The 19,994-nt window shown below is 40.1% G+C and overlaps 1 protein-coding gene across 1 annotated transcript in view; it reads right to left on the minus strand.

The window, feature by feature from the left end:
- Positions 1-629: 629 nt before the first annotated feature.
- HSD17B12 (hydroxysteroid 17-beta dehydrogenase 12) overlaps positions 630-19,994 on the minus strand; it is a 95,502-nt gene continuing 76,137 nt past the window's right edge. The window contains 4 exon segments of the mRNA XM_059819639.1: positions 630-2,348; positions 2,560-2,709; positions 9,525-9,590; positions 14,526-14,607. Coding sequence (XP_059675622.1) covers positions 2,244-2,348; positions 2,560-2,709; positions 9,525-9,590; positions 14,526-14,607 — 403 coding nt within the window. The 3' untranslated portion in view covers positions 630-2,243.

Raw genomic sequence — 19,994 nt, forward strand, 5'->3', positions numbered from 1 at the left:
TCCAGCTCTTGCGCTGCATCGGTGACAAAAACACCCTTCGGAGCGGAGTTGCGAAGGGAGAGCTGCAGCACCGCAAGAAAACCCATCCTGTTCGCTATCACATGCCCCGGGTATTCCAAAGTACATCAGAAGCTACCAAACACGTACATCACCTCAATGGTTGAGGTGAGCAGACATCCAAAAGCCAAGTCAATTCAATTAAGGTTAAAAAGTGATTACCCGCTCGCCCTTTGGAACATAAAAAAAGACAGACCTCAGAAAGCATGAGAGGGGGAATCCAAACTGTAGCCGGCTAGCACCACGCACCAGGCTCCAACGCTGCCAGGTACGGCCTTACCGTATCATGCTATTGCCCTCAGACACGTCTTTCCAAACACCTTCAATAGTTAGAAAACTGTTATTTGGAAATAACTATTAATAGCGTCATTAATAGTTCTGATTAACAGTTTATTTTGCGTTCCAGTGGTTTTAAAATATCGGCACTGTAAAATAGGTAACAGCCAGGAAAACAGATTAATAAAAGCTTTGGTTTTGTCATACAAAAGTACAGTAATTTTCACTGCATTACTATATATGATAAAGGACAATCAGGCATTTGAATGTACAGGCAAACATTTTAAGGAAAACAACCAACACGTTAAAGATTGAGTAAATTCCATTTTATTTGTTTTACAAAGTCAACCCCATACAGATTAAGTCCAATGCTTCCACATCAGATCCAGAGCAAACCAAGTCATGTGCTCTTACAGACTAATACCACTGACTTCACCATCCCTGTTCCAAAAAATTAAGAAAACTATGGGATAGGATCTGCGTCTCAGATTTGATCAGCACCATTGCATCGGTATTCAGGTTTTTTCAATGTACAGAAATGTTAGCCTCAAATCATGTCTCAGTACAACCTATTTTACTTCAAAATCAGAGCTTGAAATTATTCTTTCAAGGACAGAAAACAACCTCCACTCTTCAACCATAGGAAGTCACCGCAGAAAACACTGGTAGCTGCTTGCAACTTCATTTGTCTTGTGTTTCAGTACATTTTATGTTTATAAACAGGAATGCTAGAGACCAAAATCTTTATTTAAAGAGTAGGTAAATACAGACAACAGCAGTGCAGACTTCTCATATACTCTGATCCCTGTCTCCTGGAGTTGGTAACTTCAGCCTCACTGAAGCACTCCGTTTTGGAATAGAACCATGAAACAAATCAGTTGATTTAAACACAATTAAATTAAAAATGTTTTATATTTAAAGAAGTTTACTGGTTCTCATTTTTAAAGCCGTCTCAAATATTGAGGATTCCCATTTCAAAGGGCCTCACCAAAAAGACAGATACATACTTCAAAAAGAATTTAACCATCGTTGCTAACAAGGAGAGTAACTCATTTCAAGCTCTGCATTTAAAGCGCCCATAATCTTTTACATAGCAACCAGCACGTAACACATAACTTGTGACATTTATCTACATTGTGTTATCACCACTATCACAAAGAGCAGGCACTAAACTTTTGAAAGTGTTATTACAAATCGTAAAGATTACATATTACTGAAAAGTTAGAATCCATATTCAAGAACCAAGAATTTAAATATTTTTGCCATGTTATTTTATGTATATATTTATAGATGAGCAATTACAGTCATTTTGGGTTTTGGCCCATTTCCCTCAAGTTCATAACAAAAAAAAACCAAAAAAAAAAAAATCACACTGGACCATGCAAGCAGGGGAGTGCGCACGAGCTGGCTGACAATGCAGAATCCTTGCAAGTACCCAAAACCTGAGCTGGTAAAAAGTTACACTCTGTCAATAGCGCTAGGTTACCTTTTTAAATAAATATGCTCCCTTCCCGCTCCTCCCCACCTGCCTAGGAATGTGAGGACTACTATTTTTCTGCCCTTGACCCACGCGCACAATACATAGATGTGACAAACACTATATAATCAAGCTGTTCATCTGCAGTGCAACATCTGATCAAGTCCATGTAAGTGTTTCTTAAAGCACAGTGCAATTTTAGTCTGAAGTACTTCCCCCCTCATAATAGCTATAAACAAATAAAGCCTATTTTTAAATCAATATTAGAAGTCAACAGTCTTGTTTCACCTGTATTCTCAAAACAAGACTGGTTTGCTTGTTAGAAAGTACACCTACGATTGAAGATGTTTAAAACATTAGGTCTACTCGGTGCTGCAGCGTGGGTATGGAACCTGCAGGACTCCCAGGCTTCCGAGATCAAGTTGCCTCCAACTTACTTCTCCTTCACCTTTTTCAAATAACGAGCCCGTATTTGTTTGTTTGTTTTCATGAGTAAATTAATGACAGCGGATGTAGGCAGAAGAGAGAAGACCCATCCCTAAAAAAAAAGGGGGGGGGAAAAGTCTCAGTTTTTTGTAGCCTGTCCTAAGTGAAATCTAACAGTTACCAGCACACACAACTATTACCTAGTTATGATTAGAAGTTAAAGAACAAAAATATTTAATACTCAAAATTACTCTTCACTCTTCTTCCATCATAAACACAGACAAAGGACATTCAGATCCTTACGTTTTTCCAAGGTGACTTACCATGACTGCATGGGGCAGGCACCCGTTGGTCTGGGACTGCAGGCCTACCGTGCCCAAGGCAGCTCTGACATACGTTTCAGGACTGGGCTTACTGAAGGTCGGCTTGCGGATTTTGGACATTTTTGTTGCCACATAATACGGTAGAACACTCTGCACGTAGGAAAGATCACGTTAAGCAGAGAACGCTTTCAGATTAACTTACAGATCCATCAAGAACTAAAGTCGTTGGAAATTAGGTAACCTGTATACCGAATTCTAGCTTAAGCTAGCCTTCTTTGCAATTCTAGTTATAAGATCACAACGTACAATATCAAAAACATTTTTAATCAGCTATCTCGTGGGCCACATTTGGAATGTGAAGGACTGATAATTTAGTGGTCTGTTGACAGTCAGCATCCCCAGTTGGGGCCCTAGAAAAACTACTCTTGCAAGCCTATGGCTGAAAAGCCTTTCTTAAAATTTGTGAGTGCAAAACACCATTCCGGCTGTTCAACAGAAAATGCTGCAGTGTTGCTTTTCTGTAGCAAACCCCCCAATGTTCGCTTGGGAAGGAGGCACAGAACCCAAGACAGGGCTTTTATACTTGAGTAACAGCTCCTCAGTTTGGCACCTGTAGAGAGAGAAACACAAAGGCAGGAGGAAGAAGGAGGAAAGGGAACATCACGAGACTTGGAACACTGAGCTTGTTAACTCCACGGGAGGGCTCAGAGGAAGGAGGAGATATCGGTACCAGAGTGGAAGACCTCAAGGACAGAAGGAAGGATCAAGAAGTGGAGCACAGTTAATGGGCTTTTATAGCTATGTGTGGAAGAACCAGAAAAAGTGACGGTGGGTCTCAGAACTACCCGGCCCTGGCACAGTGGAAAAGCAAGAGGAAGCGGCATGGGTATGTGGTTTACAGAGGGATACTGGTACCACAAAGGCATGTCCGTGGTGGAACAAGGTAGATCTGGGGGATCCAAACCCACATTCCACCTATCCCCACAGCTCATGCTACTGGAGAAGGAAAGGGAAATGCATTAATACTTTCACACCAGGAGGCAACAACCCTCTTTCCCCACAGTCATAGTTTTGGCATTGCTTCCAACTTGTTATCAATCTAGACTTCTAAAAAAAAAAAGTAATCAAAAAGCCCTGGTCTACAGCCACTCAATCAGATCTTGACATACCAGAGCTCACAAGCTTTGAAAGGTTGGAACCTTACCACTTTGACAAGGACCTCCCAAAACATTGGCACTTCATCTGTGGCTATACTAGTGTTTTAATACATACACTCACTACTGCTCATTACAGTAGTGAGCGCTGTAATTCATGTACCTTTACAGCAGGTATCTGAGAAGTGTGCGTCCACTTATGCTACACTAATGGATCTCAAAATGAGAATACCATTTTGAAACTCGGTATAATTGGGCAAGTTACAGTTTGGAAGCCTGCTTTCCCCATGTTAGTCTCTTAAAGAACAATGACCGCACATGCTCGACCTCAGAAACATTAGCTTTACTATCACGCTCTCAGAAGCATAGCACAGGGGGAAAAGGGCCACTTGAACTCTCATCAACTATTTATCCATGCCATGGCTGTGCACATTTCAACAGGAATTCGACCACCACAAACAGGAAGCATTGGTACATCTGCTCATTCCTTCACCTTAGGACATTAAAACCGTGCACTTCTCTCCATAAATAGGACTTTAAAAAAATATACTGCATGAGTCCACTTTCAAATGGAGAGGAAAAACATGGAGATCTGAATTTCAGAAGCATAAGTGGTTACCATCACCTTTAAAGTCACCTGAAGCTACAAACACTTGGATAAGAGAACTATTCTTCTGTTACCATAACAGCATAGGTACCTAGTTTCAGCTCCAGAATGTAAACCTCATCCATTTTTTACGTTACATTTCTAAACTGAATCTCTAGTTTGGTGTTTTAAAAAAAGAAAACAATTCTAAGCTGCTTATTCACCACCAATTTACATCTGCAATGTCCCCACACAGAGTGGCACGATGGTTACAGTTAAGATTTATTTTCTGTCTTCCTCTGCTCGAAACAGACTTCATAAATGACCTGCACTACCCAGTTAAGCCACTGGATAGCATGAAGGGGCAAACAACTGTGCATGATACTTGGAAAAAGCAAGCATACAGTAGCGCTACTGGCTAGCTATTGATCCACAGGCTTCAAGGCACATAGAAGCATAGGATTGCACGCCAACGTTTTTTTCCTCCCAAATGCTCTCTAGAAAACAAAGAGACAGGTATTTAATTTCAGAAACATAAGATTTACCACCTTCCTATTAACTATGCCATATTTTAACAGCTATGAAGAGACCTGTTGAATCCATCAAGTTAGTTTTCCCCCCTTCGTCCTCTGCACAAGCATCTCAGACATTCACGAACCATATCTAAAACTAGCATGACGGATTAAAAAAAAAAAAAATAATCTTTAACTGCCTAAAGCCTTTTAGCTTTTTGCATTCAGGCAGACATAAACCCCCACTACCTGGGCAAGAAACTGTATAGAAAATTCCTTGTCTTTATCCAGAGAAAGCCTAGCCTGCTCTCCAGTTTCAAAACATGCCTTAAAAGTAGCTTATGTCAATACAATGTCTCTTGCTCTCTTAAAACATTTGCTAGTGCTTACAGCTTTGATGCTTATTAAAATTGGCCGGCACTCAGAATTGGCGTCTTGAACGTTGTGTGGATGCAAGAGCAGATCTCAAGTCCTGAACAGAAGCCTCTACTAATTATGCTACATTCACATGAAAATAAGCCCCCAAAAGTCAGAATAGCTTGTTTACACAATTTTCTCACTTATTTTACCTTACTTTTAAGAAAAGACCTGAACTCTTGAGTGTTTCCAAAGTCACTTTCCATTTCTCTGCGGGGAAAAGGAGGATGGGGTACATAAAGGGGAAATGGAAGAATTGCAGCAACCAAAGCTGACCTGTACAGAAAGCTAAAGAGCAAAGCTAAAAAGCTTTGGTGGAAGGCAATGCCATTAGTCTGGCAACAGCACACTTTTGTGTATACCTGGAGAGAGAGATGGGCTTGTTCACTGTGGTGAAAAAGGAGGCTGGTGGTGACCCAGTATCTGCGTACACTTGTTTCAAGGGCACTTATGAAGATGAGAGCCAAACTCTTTTTGGTAGTGCCAGATAAAATAACAAGAGGCAAAACTCTCAATTTTGGCTGTGAACTTTCAGACTGGACACTAAGGAAAAAAAAAGAGTTTGCTAAGAGAGCAGTACAACACTCTCACAGGTTGTCCAGAGTGGCCAGGGCATCCCTGCCCTTGAAGGTTTTCAAGATTTGGCTGGATAAAGCTACAACTAGCCCCTGACCTTGTGTTAGCAGCAATCCCACTGCTAATACTAGGAGAGCAGGAGGTTAGACCAGAAAACTTACTAGAGATCCCTTCAAACAAACACTTCCATGATTCTGTGATCTGATATTTTATATAGTGGATATGGTAGAAGAAAACAGGTAGTGGAAGTTTTCACTGTTGCACTTTTACTATGGATAGTAATGAAGCATAGAGGGAAAATGCCAATGCTGACTGAAGTTAAAAAAAGGGAATAAAAGAAAGGGGTAAAGAACCAAGCCATATTTTTTAGACATATTCAAAGAGCAAAAGTTTCAGAAGAGTCTGCAGAAACCTTTCAGGGAGAGATTTTTCCAAACAAGTCTTCAGAGAAGTCCTTGTCATCTTCCCCATTCCTTTTCTTTTTGCCTCTTTCTCTCCATGTAAGCACACACAGAATTTTAACCTATGCTATTACTGTGCTGCTTCTGTAAAATTAAGCAGGCCTGTCAGCCAGAAAGAATGTATTTTTAATCTAGACACATCTGCATTGCAATAAAAGCACTATATACTATCAAAACTAAGCTTCCACAGAGAAGGCAATCCCCTTGAGCGAAACTGATACACCTTAGGCTGAACTTCAGAAATTGGTAAAATACCACCTGTACCGTGTTTCTGCTTTTCAGGCAGTGGTACTCTGTGGGTATTGGCATGGTGAAAGTTAACTGTTTGAAATGGTGACCTCAACCTGAAGTCTGCAGTTAAAAGCGCTATATTTCTGAAGGTCAGAGAGATGAACTTCAAAGAATCTAAAGGAGATGCAGTCTTCCAAAGGGCTTGAGGAAGATACATCAGCTTGTCTTCACAGGAAGGTACTTGTAATATTCATTAGTGGTTTATAGTGACTTAGGCTGAAACAAGACTACAAGGACATAGACTGCAATAAAATTAGCATAACAAATTGAAGCTGTGACAGCTATTGGTCATCAGGCCCACATAACTCAGAATGGCAATTCACTGTCTACATTTAGGGGCAAAAAAAGCAGTGCTGTCAGGAATTCAGCACCCTTAGCCAACACAGGAGTTACAAAAAGACAGCTTACCACAACCTGCTAAGTTTTGCACAGGAAAACAGTTATTGATACAGAAAGCCAGATTTATTTCTCCATTTTTTCTAGTGTTAAAAATGTAAAGACACTGAAAACTCTTTTTCCTAGCTTTTCCACATCCAAAAGCTAGAAAATCTTTCCCATACTATCTAGATTCATACTGTGTTTAATGCCTTTAGCCAAGCATAAGTTACTAAGTTATTTACCTTTTCAGTTTCAATAGGTACTCCATAGTCATAAAAGAGCAGTACCTACTCCTTCTTCGTCTTCCTCTCAAACTGACAGAGCACTATTTAAGCAAAATCTGGGGAGGAGGAGACTGCCTGGTTGCAAATGTACATTGGAAGAACACATCTCAAAGATGTAACACTCCTTCTCCTGCAAGCATCTGATCTAAATACTCTCACACTGAGGTAACTATCAGCAGCTTTACCTGAGAAAACACCAGAAAACAGAGAAAGAGCTTAGACATCATACCACAACACACACACACAAAAATTTAAAAAAAAAAAAAAAAAATCACACCGAGCTCTATTGCCAGTGATGCTGTGTGTTGACGGAGCCCATGCCTCACAGTTTGTAGGTAGGCTGGAGCAGGAAAGAAATCCTACTAGAAGACTTCGTATTATTGATGTAGAAAAGAGAAATACTCTACCAGTTCCTTCATTCTCATTTGGAGACTGTGACCACAGACTAAAAGAGGGCCACATGCAGATGAAACGGGTCGGAAGAACAGCTGTCTTATAACGAGGTTAAATCTGCGAGTAATACAACTTGAACCACACTGGGGAGATAGAAGTAATATAGAAGGGTAAGAGTGAAAAGCAAGCTGTAAGAACTTGCAGTATGGTAAAAATTGACCCACTGCTGGACAGTTTGGGGCTGAAGCCAGGGAAACACTTGGAAAGCCCTGTGAGGAGAGAAAGTAACAAGGAGACATAAAACACTAAAAGTTGCTCCAGCTTAAAACATTTCAAGAAGTGAGAGCACACACAAACCACCCTGTATGCTGAACGTGTACCTTGGTTTAGCTGAAGGTACATCCCAGGGTGCTAGGGCACAGCACCAAGCACTCTGAGGAGAAGTTATGCTGTGGGAGCTCTACAGCAAGTTATCATCTGTTACCAGCGTAAAACTAATGTCATCTAGTCTGTCCTTGAGAAGGTCTGTAGGAACAGTAGTTAGAATGCTTTCAGGGACCACATTTGCTAGCTTCCTCTCCACTGCCAACAGAACCCAAAATAAACAGCATCCCTTAAGTTGTTTAGTATAAGGTTTAAATCTAGGTTTAAATGAGGTTCCCATTAAAGGGTCAGTAACTGCGTGAGAATAGCTCACCCAACTATTGTCTTTTTTTCTTAACACAATCCTCTCTCAGGAACTGGGACAGGACATTATACTAAACATCTAGGACTAAACATCTGGATACTAAACTGCAGGGCATTTCCTGGTGATAAGTTCTTGTTTTGCTAAGTATGCTTAAAGGGGAAAAAAAAAATATCTAGCACATCGAAAAGGTAACATAGCCTTAAGTTGATAACAACTTCTCTATGGTTTTAGCCAGTAACGAAAGTTGTGCTCTCACTCTTGATGATTACACAAATGAGGCAGGCAACTTTGTGCCTTAGTCCTCATAGGGCCTTCAGAGTTCAGATGGTTTTGAGAATCACCATACAGAATAGGGGAATGACAGGCATGGACGTAGGCTAATCCTGTTTGTAAGAAGATCCCTAACTGAATTTAAAAGAAAGATACATTACTGTCTTCACAGTACAGGTGAGATCTTATACCACACCTTTATCAAACTGACTATTGCTCTGGAGAGCAACAGGTGTAATAAGTAATGGAAAACTCAATGTTCGCAACTAAAGCTGGAAATTCCAGCTACGTTTTGGAAGCAGACACTAAGAGTATGCGAGAAGTGATATTAAGCAGATTCACATAAAGTTGTGAGAGACTGGCTTGGTTTGCTTTCATGCCCCATCAAAAATAATTAAAACCATGGAAGGTAAACAAATAGGGGGGGGAAAAAAGCAAGACTCATTAGTAACATGAAAAGCCAGTACCAAAGAAAATTAAATCAGTCCGTCACATACGAAGGGTCTCTGATGCTTTTGTTGGTTCTTGCTACTATGCTTACACTAGCAGTTGATTCACTGACACTGCAGGGAATGGCCTGCTACTATTCTAGTCTTTTGAACAGTTACCCATTGAATCTCTGTACAAATGCACTCCAAAAGTGCATTCCACTAGATTAAGTTGTATAAAGATGTATTCTACAGGGTTGCACACAGTTTTATGGAATATTTTATACTTAAAGGTTCAATTACCATCACCAGCTAAAAAAAACACACCAAAACAACCATGGTTTTTGTTGCTACAAGAGGCATTGTTTCAGAGTAACTTAAGCAAGCTGCTAATGGGATCAAAGGAAATCCTTATCCTTAATCTGCGTCACATATTCATGAATAAGAGAAAATGCTGATTCCCTTTTGTTACCAAGACACCAAGGTTGCTGTGGTAACCACACTTAGATGAAACAAACTCTACTCACCTGCACAATGATGCCCTTACTCTTGTACTCTGCATGGAGGCCTCGGGAGAAGTAATCCACAAAAGCCTGGAGAGAAAAGAAGGGAAACATGCAGCATGCTACGCATTAAAATGGAAACTATAGTTTGCAGGTTTTTGTAAGCATATTTGAATTACTATTTATAGCTCCTGGTTTCAAAGTGAAAAACCTTAGGTTTTCAAAGAAACTTTGCATATTAGAGCAATGCCATCTGAATAGAAACCCTATGCTTACGAAGCATTTTTACAGAAGCGAGGCTCAATCTAAAAAAATAAAACCCTTTTTAATTTAGAAGGAAGAGAAACTAGATTTGCTACATAAAGCTTAGTTTAAAAAGGAAAATAATACTTTGTATGTTGACATTGTTCACTATTTATGTCATCTCCTTAGGCTTTTTTTTTTTTTTTTAAAGAGTCATTTAAGTAGGTTTCTCTTGTGTGTGGTTTTTAAAACATAGTGTTTAAATACTTTATCTTCTGCCTTTACACTTCTAAGAAATGCCACCCTGTGGTGATACTTCTTCCTAGTTCTGAAGCCCATCTCCACATATTCTCTTCCAAACTTCTGGAAGTTGTAGAAATTACAAGACTAAAAGTTTCAAGAAAGAAGTGGAAGGGCTTAAAAGGTGGATGCTAGTACCTGCCTTCATGATGCCCTCACATCTGATACAGCCGTTTCTGTAACCATGCCGAGAAAGTATTGTCCTAATAACCCAAGGCTACTCAGCAGTTCAAGCCACCACAGATTCCCCCTCCCGGCATTCTTCTAAACCACTGTTCTGCTGTTCCCTCCTGCAGTCCAGCGAGACAAAAATAACAGGTTCTGCTATGGTTTCTTGTTTTAGTGAAACAAGTCAGCCAAGTAGGATGAATGGAGTACTTTCAGCTGAAGGAACTAAATATCTTATCCATGCTTGAAGCTAAAATAAATACTAAATAAATTAATTCAAGTATTTAAGAAGCAGTTGCTTCAGACCAGTTTCAAAACAAACAGCAAAGCTCTAGTATTGGACCCGCTTTCCAGTCTTCCTTTGCTGACCATGTCACCACTGGATTAACAGAGGTCCAAACTGAAACCAGTGCTGAAAGCTTGCAGTGCCCAGTGTTTTTCCAATCAAGGTCATCCTACTGAACTCAGCCTACACAAGAAGCAAAAGAAACACTCCCACACTACTGGGCTATTTCTATAGACACTTTTCTGAGCATAACAAGATATGAAAGAAAACTAGATTTTGCTGTGTAGCAGATAAGTCCTTTTATTCTGCATCTTCAAGTTGCACGTACAAGCTAGAAGGAGGCTCATTAAACTAAAAAAGCTTATCTTCTGTCCAACTGTTCTCTCCTTCTCCCTTTCCTCCAAGTACAAGTTCTTAATGAAATCCAGTATTCAACAAGTCTCTGAAAAAATCAGACCCAGCAGCAATGATTCAAGTGAGCTAGTCGTGCTATTGCGACAATAAGGCACTTGCACAGACATGCAAATATTTCAGTGCGGTCCCCGAACGCAGTTGCCAGATGTATGTGTGATAACTGCACAAAGTATATCAATAATCTGTTAAAAATAAATAAAAAACTATATTGTGTTAATCAAAGGGCTTTGATCATTCCGATTTCTAACTGTTTCTACATGACAGAGTCCTGAAATCAGTTACTGCTCCAAATATGGAGAGAGAGTATAAAGAGACTGTCACTTCTACTGGTGGCAAAGAGCTTGCAATAAAGAGAATATTCATTTTACATGAGAAGAAAAAGCAACTTGCAGTATCCAAATAAACTTTGGAGTTTTTCATCTTGAATAATTTATTCCAAGACATGGTGCGTTTTCTACCTCCAGATCCTCAAGCCCCCCAGCAGCCTCTAACTTAAAACAGTCTTAAGAACATCATCTAATTAAGCATCCTCTGAATCAACATTGCATTACGAAAACAACTTCTCCTTGGATATCACTATCAAACCCAAATATTAAAAGACGTGGTGGGGGAAAAAAAACCACTGTATTTAACTTCTCATTAATACTAATGCAGGTAGATAGGTAAGCCTGTCAAAAATAGGACTATGATTCCTTTAAAAGTGCCTCATTTCATTGCAAAATAGGGAATTCTCCTCGGGAAGGTTAAAGAGTTGGACTGTGTCTGTTCCTGATAATTAGCCAAAGCCATTGACTGAGACCTGAAGGATACTATGCTTTAAAACCCCTCTACATAGATGAGGGAAAAAAAATTAGAAATTGCAGATACAGTCTTTCTAGAGCTACATTAGGAGAGTCACTTTCATGCTTACTAATCTTGCTGTAGTAGATGATGAGCAGTGCTGAGAATAGGCAGATTACTTAACCCCTAATTGAGTTTCTTAGGGGGAGCGGAGGATATATTTGAGATTCTCATCAAAAAAAGACTAACCAAAGCAGTGTAAGGCATGTTATCACTAAAATCAGAAGCTCAATTCATTCCATAAAGCTGAAGGCACCGCCACAACAAAAGTGACCTCTCATATTAAAACAAAGAACTGTGCTCTCAGGAAACAGCTATTTCAAGAGCAAATTTTATCAGCTAAAACTAATTCAGGCTTTCATGATTTCTAAACTTAGATATCCCCTCCTTTAGCATGAATAAAATAGTGTGCATCAATTCCTTTCTGGAAATATGAAGACATTACTGAGAGTCTAGAGGAAACACAGGTCTGTTCTGACATGAATGACACTACTGAAGGTTTCTTCATCCTGTCAAGGTTCTGCTTAGACTCTGAAATCCTTGAAGTATTTAAGGTAATTACCAGGTGCACCTGAAAAAGCTGTAGTGCCATACTGTTTTAATACCAGTGTAAATGTCTCCTGCATTTAGTTTTATCATATACTTCAGTTCCATACTGTGTACCCATATTCTGTCTTTACAGCGTTAACTGGAGACCTTTTAGGTGAACATTTTAGAAGCCCCTACAAGTATCTTCGGAAAAAAAATAAGACCAGCTGCAGAAAGACAAAACTGTTCCAGTGACACAAAGAGAAACCAGAGCAGGTAAATTTAACATGAAACGTAAATCTAGAGTAGTGACTTATGAACTGGTAAAATAAACCAGCCTTTTGTGGAAGACGAGAGGATATTTCAGTAAAAGGAGTGTTTGGCCAAGTGGGGAGCTTCTCACTGAACTAAAAATGAGCATATGAGAGACAGAAACAAGGAGAAGAAATAGAAGAGAAACATAAAACATTATTGGGTACTCAGGAACAAAATCCAAGCTAGGAAAAGACCAGGAAAGGACATTAAGGGTAGCAGTAAAGGATCCTACAGGTACACTAGTTTGAAGAGGAATTTCAGAGAAACGGGGGTCTGTTGATGGATGAGGGAGACAACCTAGAGATAAAGGCGAGGAAAAGTTTAAGGTATTCAACATTTCTCTTGCCTTTACACAGCCAAAGCCCGCTCACATGCCTCTGCATGCACCAGTTTTGTTTAACAAAAGAGACAGGCAGAGGCAGCCACAATTTAGGAACTACTCAGAGAAGCTCGATGTATTCAAATCCATGGAGCCACCATGGATTCACTCAAGAGAGCTGAAAGAACTAGTCCGTACGTATACAAGTCTGCTGCCTATGTTATGTGAAAAACTATGGAAACTGGGGGAGGTCTTTGACAATTGGAAGAGGGCTAACATATCCCTCCTTGAAAAGGCAAGAATGATCCCGTCAGCTTTAACTCAGTTTGCGGAAAGATCATGGAGCCCTCCTCTTGGAATTAATTTCCAAGCACATAAAGGACAAGAAGATATATCAGAAACAGTCAACGCAGGTTTACCAACAGCAAATCATGTTTGACCAACTAAATTGCTTTCTACAATGGAGTGGACTAGCTTTGCAGATGAGGGAAACAGATTTTTAATATACATAAACTACGTGTGTGTGTATCTATAGATATATTTTCAACTCACTAAAGCTTTTGACACAGTCTTCTGCAGCATTCGCATTTGGAAGTTGAGCAGGTATGTGCTGAAAGGACAAACTGCTGGCCAGACTGAAAATCGGCTGGACCGCCAGGCTCAAAGGGCAATGATCAATAGTTTGACATCTGGCTGATAACAAGCAGAGAACTCTACAGATCAATACAGAGGCCCATATTCTTCAGTATCTCCTATCAGCGACCTAGATGATGACACAGAGCACGCCCTCAGCAAATTTGCAGATGACAACATTAGATGGAGCGGCTGACACGACAGAGCTTCAGTCCAGAGAGACCCCAATAAACTTCATTATTGTTAAACATCATGAAATTTCTTGACTGACACAGAGTGAAGTGCAAAGTTCTGCATACAGAGTGGGATAACGTCATGCCTTAATTTTGGTAGCAGTCCTGCTGCAAAGAACCTGGAATTTATTGTGGCTGCCGGGGAGAAGATAAGCCAATAATCCACTCACTGCAAGAACATCAAATGACATACTGGGCTACATTAGCAGGTACATATGGTCAGCGGATCAAGGGAAGTTGACTATTTGGTAATGGCAAGGCCCTAGAGTTCTATCCTTTCTCTTACCTGAAAGGCTAAACTTAAGGCAACTAATAAAAAAGAAGGAGAAATGTTTGCTTCCAGCAAGCACCAGAAGAGTCCTACTTAAATAAATATATGTACATATATATTGAAGATACATATCTTCAGTAAGATGAGGGAAAAAAGTTTCAAAGTCAAAATAAGAAAGTGTGTTAAACTTAGTGTCCTTTCTCAACCTCACGCTAAGCTTGCTTGGTACACTAGCATCCTTTTCCATGTAAAAGTAGAATACATGACGAAATACATAAAACAGTTGTTTCCATGCCAGTAAACCCTCGCACTAATTTTTCTCTTGACCTTCCAGCTTCCACTATTGGAAAAAAATAAGTTAGAAACTCAGTACTTTTAGTTCATGAAAGCGCCACTAGATGGACACCAAAACGTTTATTCCTGTACTGTTGGCTTATGTTTGACGCTTGATTTCAGTGTGGAAAAGAACGCTTACCTTGGTTGCAGAGTAAAGAGTCAGCAGTGGAGTTGGATACATCCCAGCAGCTGAGGAGATATTCAGGATTACCCCTTTTGATCTGAAAGACAGTGAAGATATATTATCATGAAATAAAGGAAACATCTTTCATGTTTCAGAGAATTCCTGCAAGCCTCAAGATGCAATTGAGATTAAGATCTGTTTAAAAACCTCAACCAAATCCTAAACTGAAATTTACTAATATGACTAAGTATATGAATATAAGTATTCAAGCAGCTGGTATAAATCTGGAACAACTCCAAGGTCAATGTAGCAAGAGAATCAAGCTCCATCCATATATTTACACACACACACTGGACTAAACTATGCCAAACTGATTGAGCGAAGCTGGCACAAGTCCAAAAGGCAACTCCTAAATCTCGGGCTAAGGTGGCAGAAATGGCAACACAAGTTTGTTGTATAGTTTACACTTTGATAACCCCTTTCATCTTCTAAATGGTACTTCATGATGGATCTTCAGGATAGGAAGTATCTGAATCTACTGCTCAAATACAGAAGTGTTATAATACAGTATGGAAGATATTCAGTAGATAACTACAGAAAATAGGAGTTGGTTTACAAGCTGTATTACAGTAACACCGAAAGTATTCCACAATAATATTTAGGTAAGAGTACCAGTCTGAAATTAGCTACCACCTAATGTGGTAGAAGTGCCAAGCACTTCTAACGCATGTGTAGGTAGGACAGAAAGTAAGACTCCTGGATTTCCCAAGCCACAGACTGATTTTGAGCATGTCTGTTTCTGTGACTAGTTTTATCTACAAAACCAGGCATATTATTTAGTGCTAAGTAGAAAGAAGAATTAGTTTTAAAAGCTTCAGGCAAATTAGGGCAAGTACAGTGTTAGAAGCTGCTACCAGACAGTCCAACACAGTGAAAGACGCATCTCTGCTTCTTCTTACCCTGTAGTAAATTCAAGCCAGTTTACCTGAATCTACTACTAAGTATGTCGTGTTTAGTGCAGAGTGAGAACATTCACGCAGGTAGGCACCACGCAGCTCAACTCCTGCAGATTCATATATGAGTTTCTCATCATATTTGTTCATCCACGTATACCCTATGCTGGTGCTGCCACAATGATTTAAGTTGCCATCTTGAAAACAAACAGCTGAGCTTAAGTGTCCCTTAAAATTATATAACTCTCTGAAAATTGTGACAATAGATTCAAACCCACATGGCTTCTGCCATGATACAAGTGTGAATTAAATCTGTGATTGATTCACCTCTAGAAACAAGACAGCTAACATGACAGAAAAGAATCATTTCAGTCATTCAGGGTTTCAAACACCTTTGCCAAAGTTCGTTGTATTCTTCAGGAGTTATCTGCAAGGCTTGGTTGGTGAAATAAAGTAGTAACATGGGTCAAAATATGTAGTATGGAGAAAATAAGACCACAAATTAATCATGAATTTTCACGACAGCAAAAGGTTAACAGTGGATGCCAGAAGTTTTTCATATCAAGACAGGTGGTGCTTGTGATATTTATTCATGAGCTCAAATGGGGATTAGCAGTGAAATGAGTATTCATGCAGTTTTTAAGACATTACCAAATTGGATAATACTATAAGGAACTTCTTAAAGAGCTCACACTGCTATATGAACAGACTACAGAATGGTAGATAAAAAAAAATATCACTATTAACAAAACCAACAATGCATACTAAAGAAAATAACGTGAATTAATTGCAAACCTTGCAGGACTAACTCAACTATCCGCTCCCTGGAAAACCTGAACAAAGTCCACAAGGCGTTCTCTTGTGCAGCAGTCACCAAAACCAGCCAAAGAACAGGATGGTGGGAATGGTAGGGACAGATCCACCACTACTGCAACCTTGTATTACAGTCTATGGAACGCTTTTATCCCTCCAAATATAGGCCAGAAATACTAAGAACCTGATGATTTAAGGAAGGGGAAAAGGAGAATAAAAAACCCCGATACATTGATGAGGTGAAAAGATTGGTTCCATTTAGCTATTTAAGAGACTATTAAAAGCAGCCGTGATAAGAGCATACAGACTAGTGAATGACAAGATCAAGATCTTGATTTATCCTCTCAGAACACAAAAGAAAGATGACATTTATTTAAATGAAAGACTGAAATTTAGATCCGATAAAAGGAAGTGCTCTTCCCATATTCAGACTATGGGAGTACTTGCCACAAAACTTAATTGAGGACAAAAGCTTAACAGGATTCAAAAAGGGGTAAACATTTATATGGATAAACACGAGCCTCATGCTTATAAAACAAACTGAAGCTTTAGAAGAGAGGTTGGCATTCAGGCTGTAAAGCACAGGTCTTGCAGCATCTGGCTAGACTGCAACTTTCCAGCAGTAGTGACCACCATCTAGGTGCAGCAAATTAATGGTCTGACCCAGTGAAGAAAACCAGAAAACCCTCTTGGAAACACAACAAATTAATAGCAGCCCCTTGCAGAAGCTCCAGGTATTGGTCTCTTTGAAGCAGACAATGCCCCTAGGGGTTTTGTGGTTTGTATGTTTTCTTTATAAAGAAAACAGTGCTAGCTTTAAAAGCTCTTCACTTAAAACCTCCAGATAAAAGGAAACTGAGAAGCATGCATGTAGGGGGAACACTTCCGATTACTTTAACTACAATTTTGCTTCTTAGGGGAATTGCAAAAGAAACATTTTTAGGGCGGGATCTGAAGAACTATGCGAGCATCAGTGCAGCACAAAGAAATTTTGGCTCCATCCAATTCAGCTGTGGACTGAACAAAACAAAACAGAAAGTTGGTCAAGATGAAGAGCGCCAGGCCCACACCCTCACACCTCCCCATCATTCTACCTTAAGCGGTCCAGCGCCGGGGAGGCTATATTTAGCCATCTCCCTGTTGCTGTGGCAACCAGCGCCGGCTCCAGCTGCACGCCAAGTGGAAAGAGCAAGCTTCCTCTGTAATGTAATTATGCACTTGCTACTTCCCTGGCAATAAATACCATAGTTTGATATTTGTCTAGAAACAGTCAACTGATTTTTGTCGGTGGTGGTTTTTTTGTTCCCAAAGACATCAAGCCTCGATTTTCAGTTCTATGAGTCTCCCACCTTAGACAGCAGCCTGAAAATTTACAGGGGAACTGCTCATTTAAGTGTAATAGGAAGCCGCAGATTATAAATTGTCACTTTAAGTGTTCAGAGCATGGGAGAGGAGCCACAGCAGAGCATCTAAATGCCATTACCAGAAGTGGCATTCATCTAATGCTGCTATGTTTATTATAAATAAAAAAAGTCAGACACACCAAGACGCGGTTGTGTTTTCTCCTTACAGATCAAGATGCAAAGCATGTAAAGTCTGCTCTATTTCTGTATTTCTCTTGTAATATATTACCATAAAACCAACACCCAAATACATAAAAGCATGCACTATAGCTGCAAGATGCTATAGCGTGCTACGTCACATTTATCTACTCAACATGCTATCCTCCTTGAACAAGTGAGGAATAATGATGGGATTCCTAGTCTAGTTTTATTCTTAGAGCCTGGAGCCCTTTTTCCTAACCTGCGGTCCCATGTGAGAAATTTACGGTTGGCCCAAAGAGCAGCCAAGTACTGCTACCATTTGTTCATGCTCTTGGATTTGCTGGACAGCCATGTCCTCCTGTGGTTACAGACTCTTAGCGGTGTTAATGGCCTGTCAGCTATGACTACGCAGGAGTTGGCAGCTGCAGACATTGCTTCTGTGCACTGCAAACCCAACCGACTTCACAAAACCAAATGGAAAATGGAAGCTTTTTCAAATATTTTTTTTCCCTGGGACATAAACCAAGGCCTTCATTCAAATGGAGCAGTCATTCAAAGCAGCTGCTCACGCACAGGAAAAAGTTCGAGATGTGTACTACCTTTTTTTTTTTTTAACACTATTAACCTTTTCTTTCCGAGCTGCTTCTTGAACATTTATCCTGGAGATTCCTGAGGTAATCACATAGTTAGGAAAAGTGAGAAGAAACATGACATGGTGTGCTGAAGGGTAGTCAGAACCAGAAGTCAGCAGGATCCTGGTTTGCTGCCTTTCATTCAAATCATCTTACCCAGGTTAATACGTAACAGAAAGACATACACAGGATATCCTATAAGTAGAGTATACATCATTCTGTCCTAAGAAGCTGAAAAGATCAACTCTGCCAAATGGGTAACTATGACGTTTCTTTAGACAAACTGAGGAAAGAAATTGTTAGAGCTTCAAAGTTCCAAAAATTGATAGCAAACCAACATTAAATCCTTAGAAAGCAGAATGGCTTTGGTCGTGTTGGCATCTTCAGAAGGCGGTGGTTTCACAAAAGGCAGGTCCCTTTACCTATCAATAAGAGTACATGGGAAAGGAGTAACTTTTGACTTAGAAACCCTGAGTAGCTACCACCAACACTGTACCATAATCCTCATCCTCTACTCCAGCTTTATTGGGAAATATTACATCCCCATCCCAGAGCTCTGTCTTGGGTCTTCTTTTCTAATTCAAGTTTCTTTACATGAAATAAACTCCTCCTCATCTCCTGATTGCTTAACTAAAAATCTAAGCTTGCCATCACCCTGATGTGCTAGACACTGACTCCCACACTGGCTACTAGCTCTGACAGTTTGTACCCCTGAAGAAACTTTGGTTTAGATGTGAAACATTTGCTCTGCATCTGTGCAGCACTTGAATAACTGACTCCTGACCTGCAATGAAGACTCCCAGATAGCAGGATGATACAACAAATACCAATTTTTTTGTCTTAATCTTTGTTGGATTTGGAGGTTTGCCCCACATATAAGCTCCTCCTACAGTATTTGTTTGGAGGCAGGACTACATTGACTGTCACGCGTGCTTCTACATGTCAGTATGGCGAACGTAGCTCAGACCTGACCTAGGGCAACCCCCAACAAGCCGGGGTCAGTGCTGTAACAGAGACGGCAAACAGCCCAGGACAGTCAACATCAGCTAGAAAACAGCCTGGAGAGACTACACGGAAACTGTGCACCTTTTAGTTTCACCTAGGAGCTAGCTAGGAAGTCAGTACATGTCTTCCACGGTGACAGTGGTGTGCATTAACTCTTATTTTAAAGAGCTGGTCTCCAGTTCTACTTTTCCAAATGATCACAGACTTTCCTCAATATACCTCCTACTGTATAATGAGAACATATTCTTCACATCCATTTTACTTACAACGACTTAGAGAAATAGCCTTAAGAAGGTTATTCCCAGGAACTGTAACCACCCCCTCAGAATAGCAGGTTGTTGAGTTAGTGCTGATGAGTCAGACGGGCTTTTTAATTCTGTTCTAAAAGGAATCACCACAACAGTGGAGAAGGGAGAGGAAAAATAAAAAGGGAATCGAGTGGAAAAGGCTTCCACCGTCTGATGATTCATGCACCATCAGCGTGACTCACCCAGCATTACTCTGCCATTAAAACATGGAGACTAGGCTGATTAGTCA

The sequence above is a fragment of the Gavia stellata genome, chromosome 7 (genome assembly GCF_030936135.1).
Source record: "Gavia stellata isolate bGavSte3 chromosome 7, bGavSte3.hap2, whole genome shotgun sequence".
Classification (NCBI taxonomy): Eukaryota; Metazoa; Chordata; class Aves; order Gaviiformes; family Gaviidae; genus Gavia; species Gavia stellata.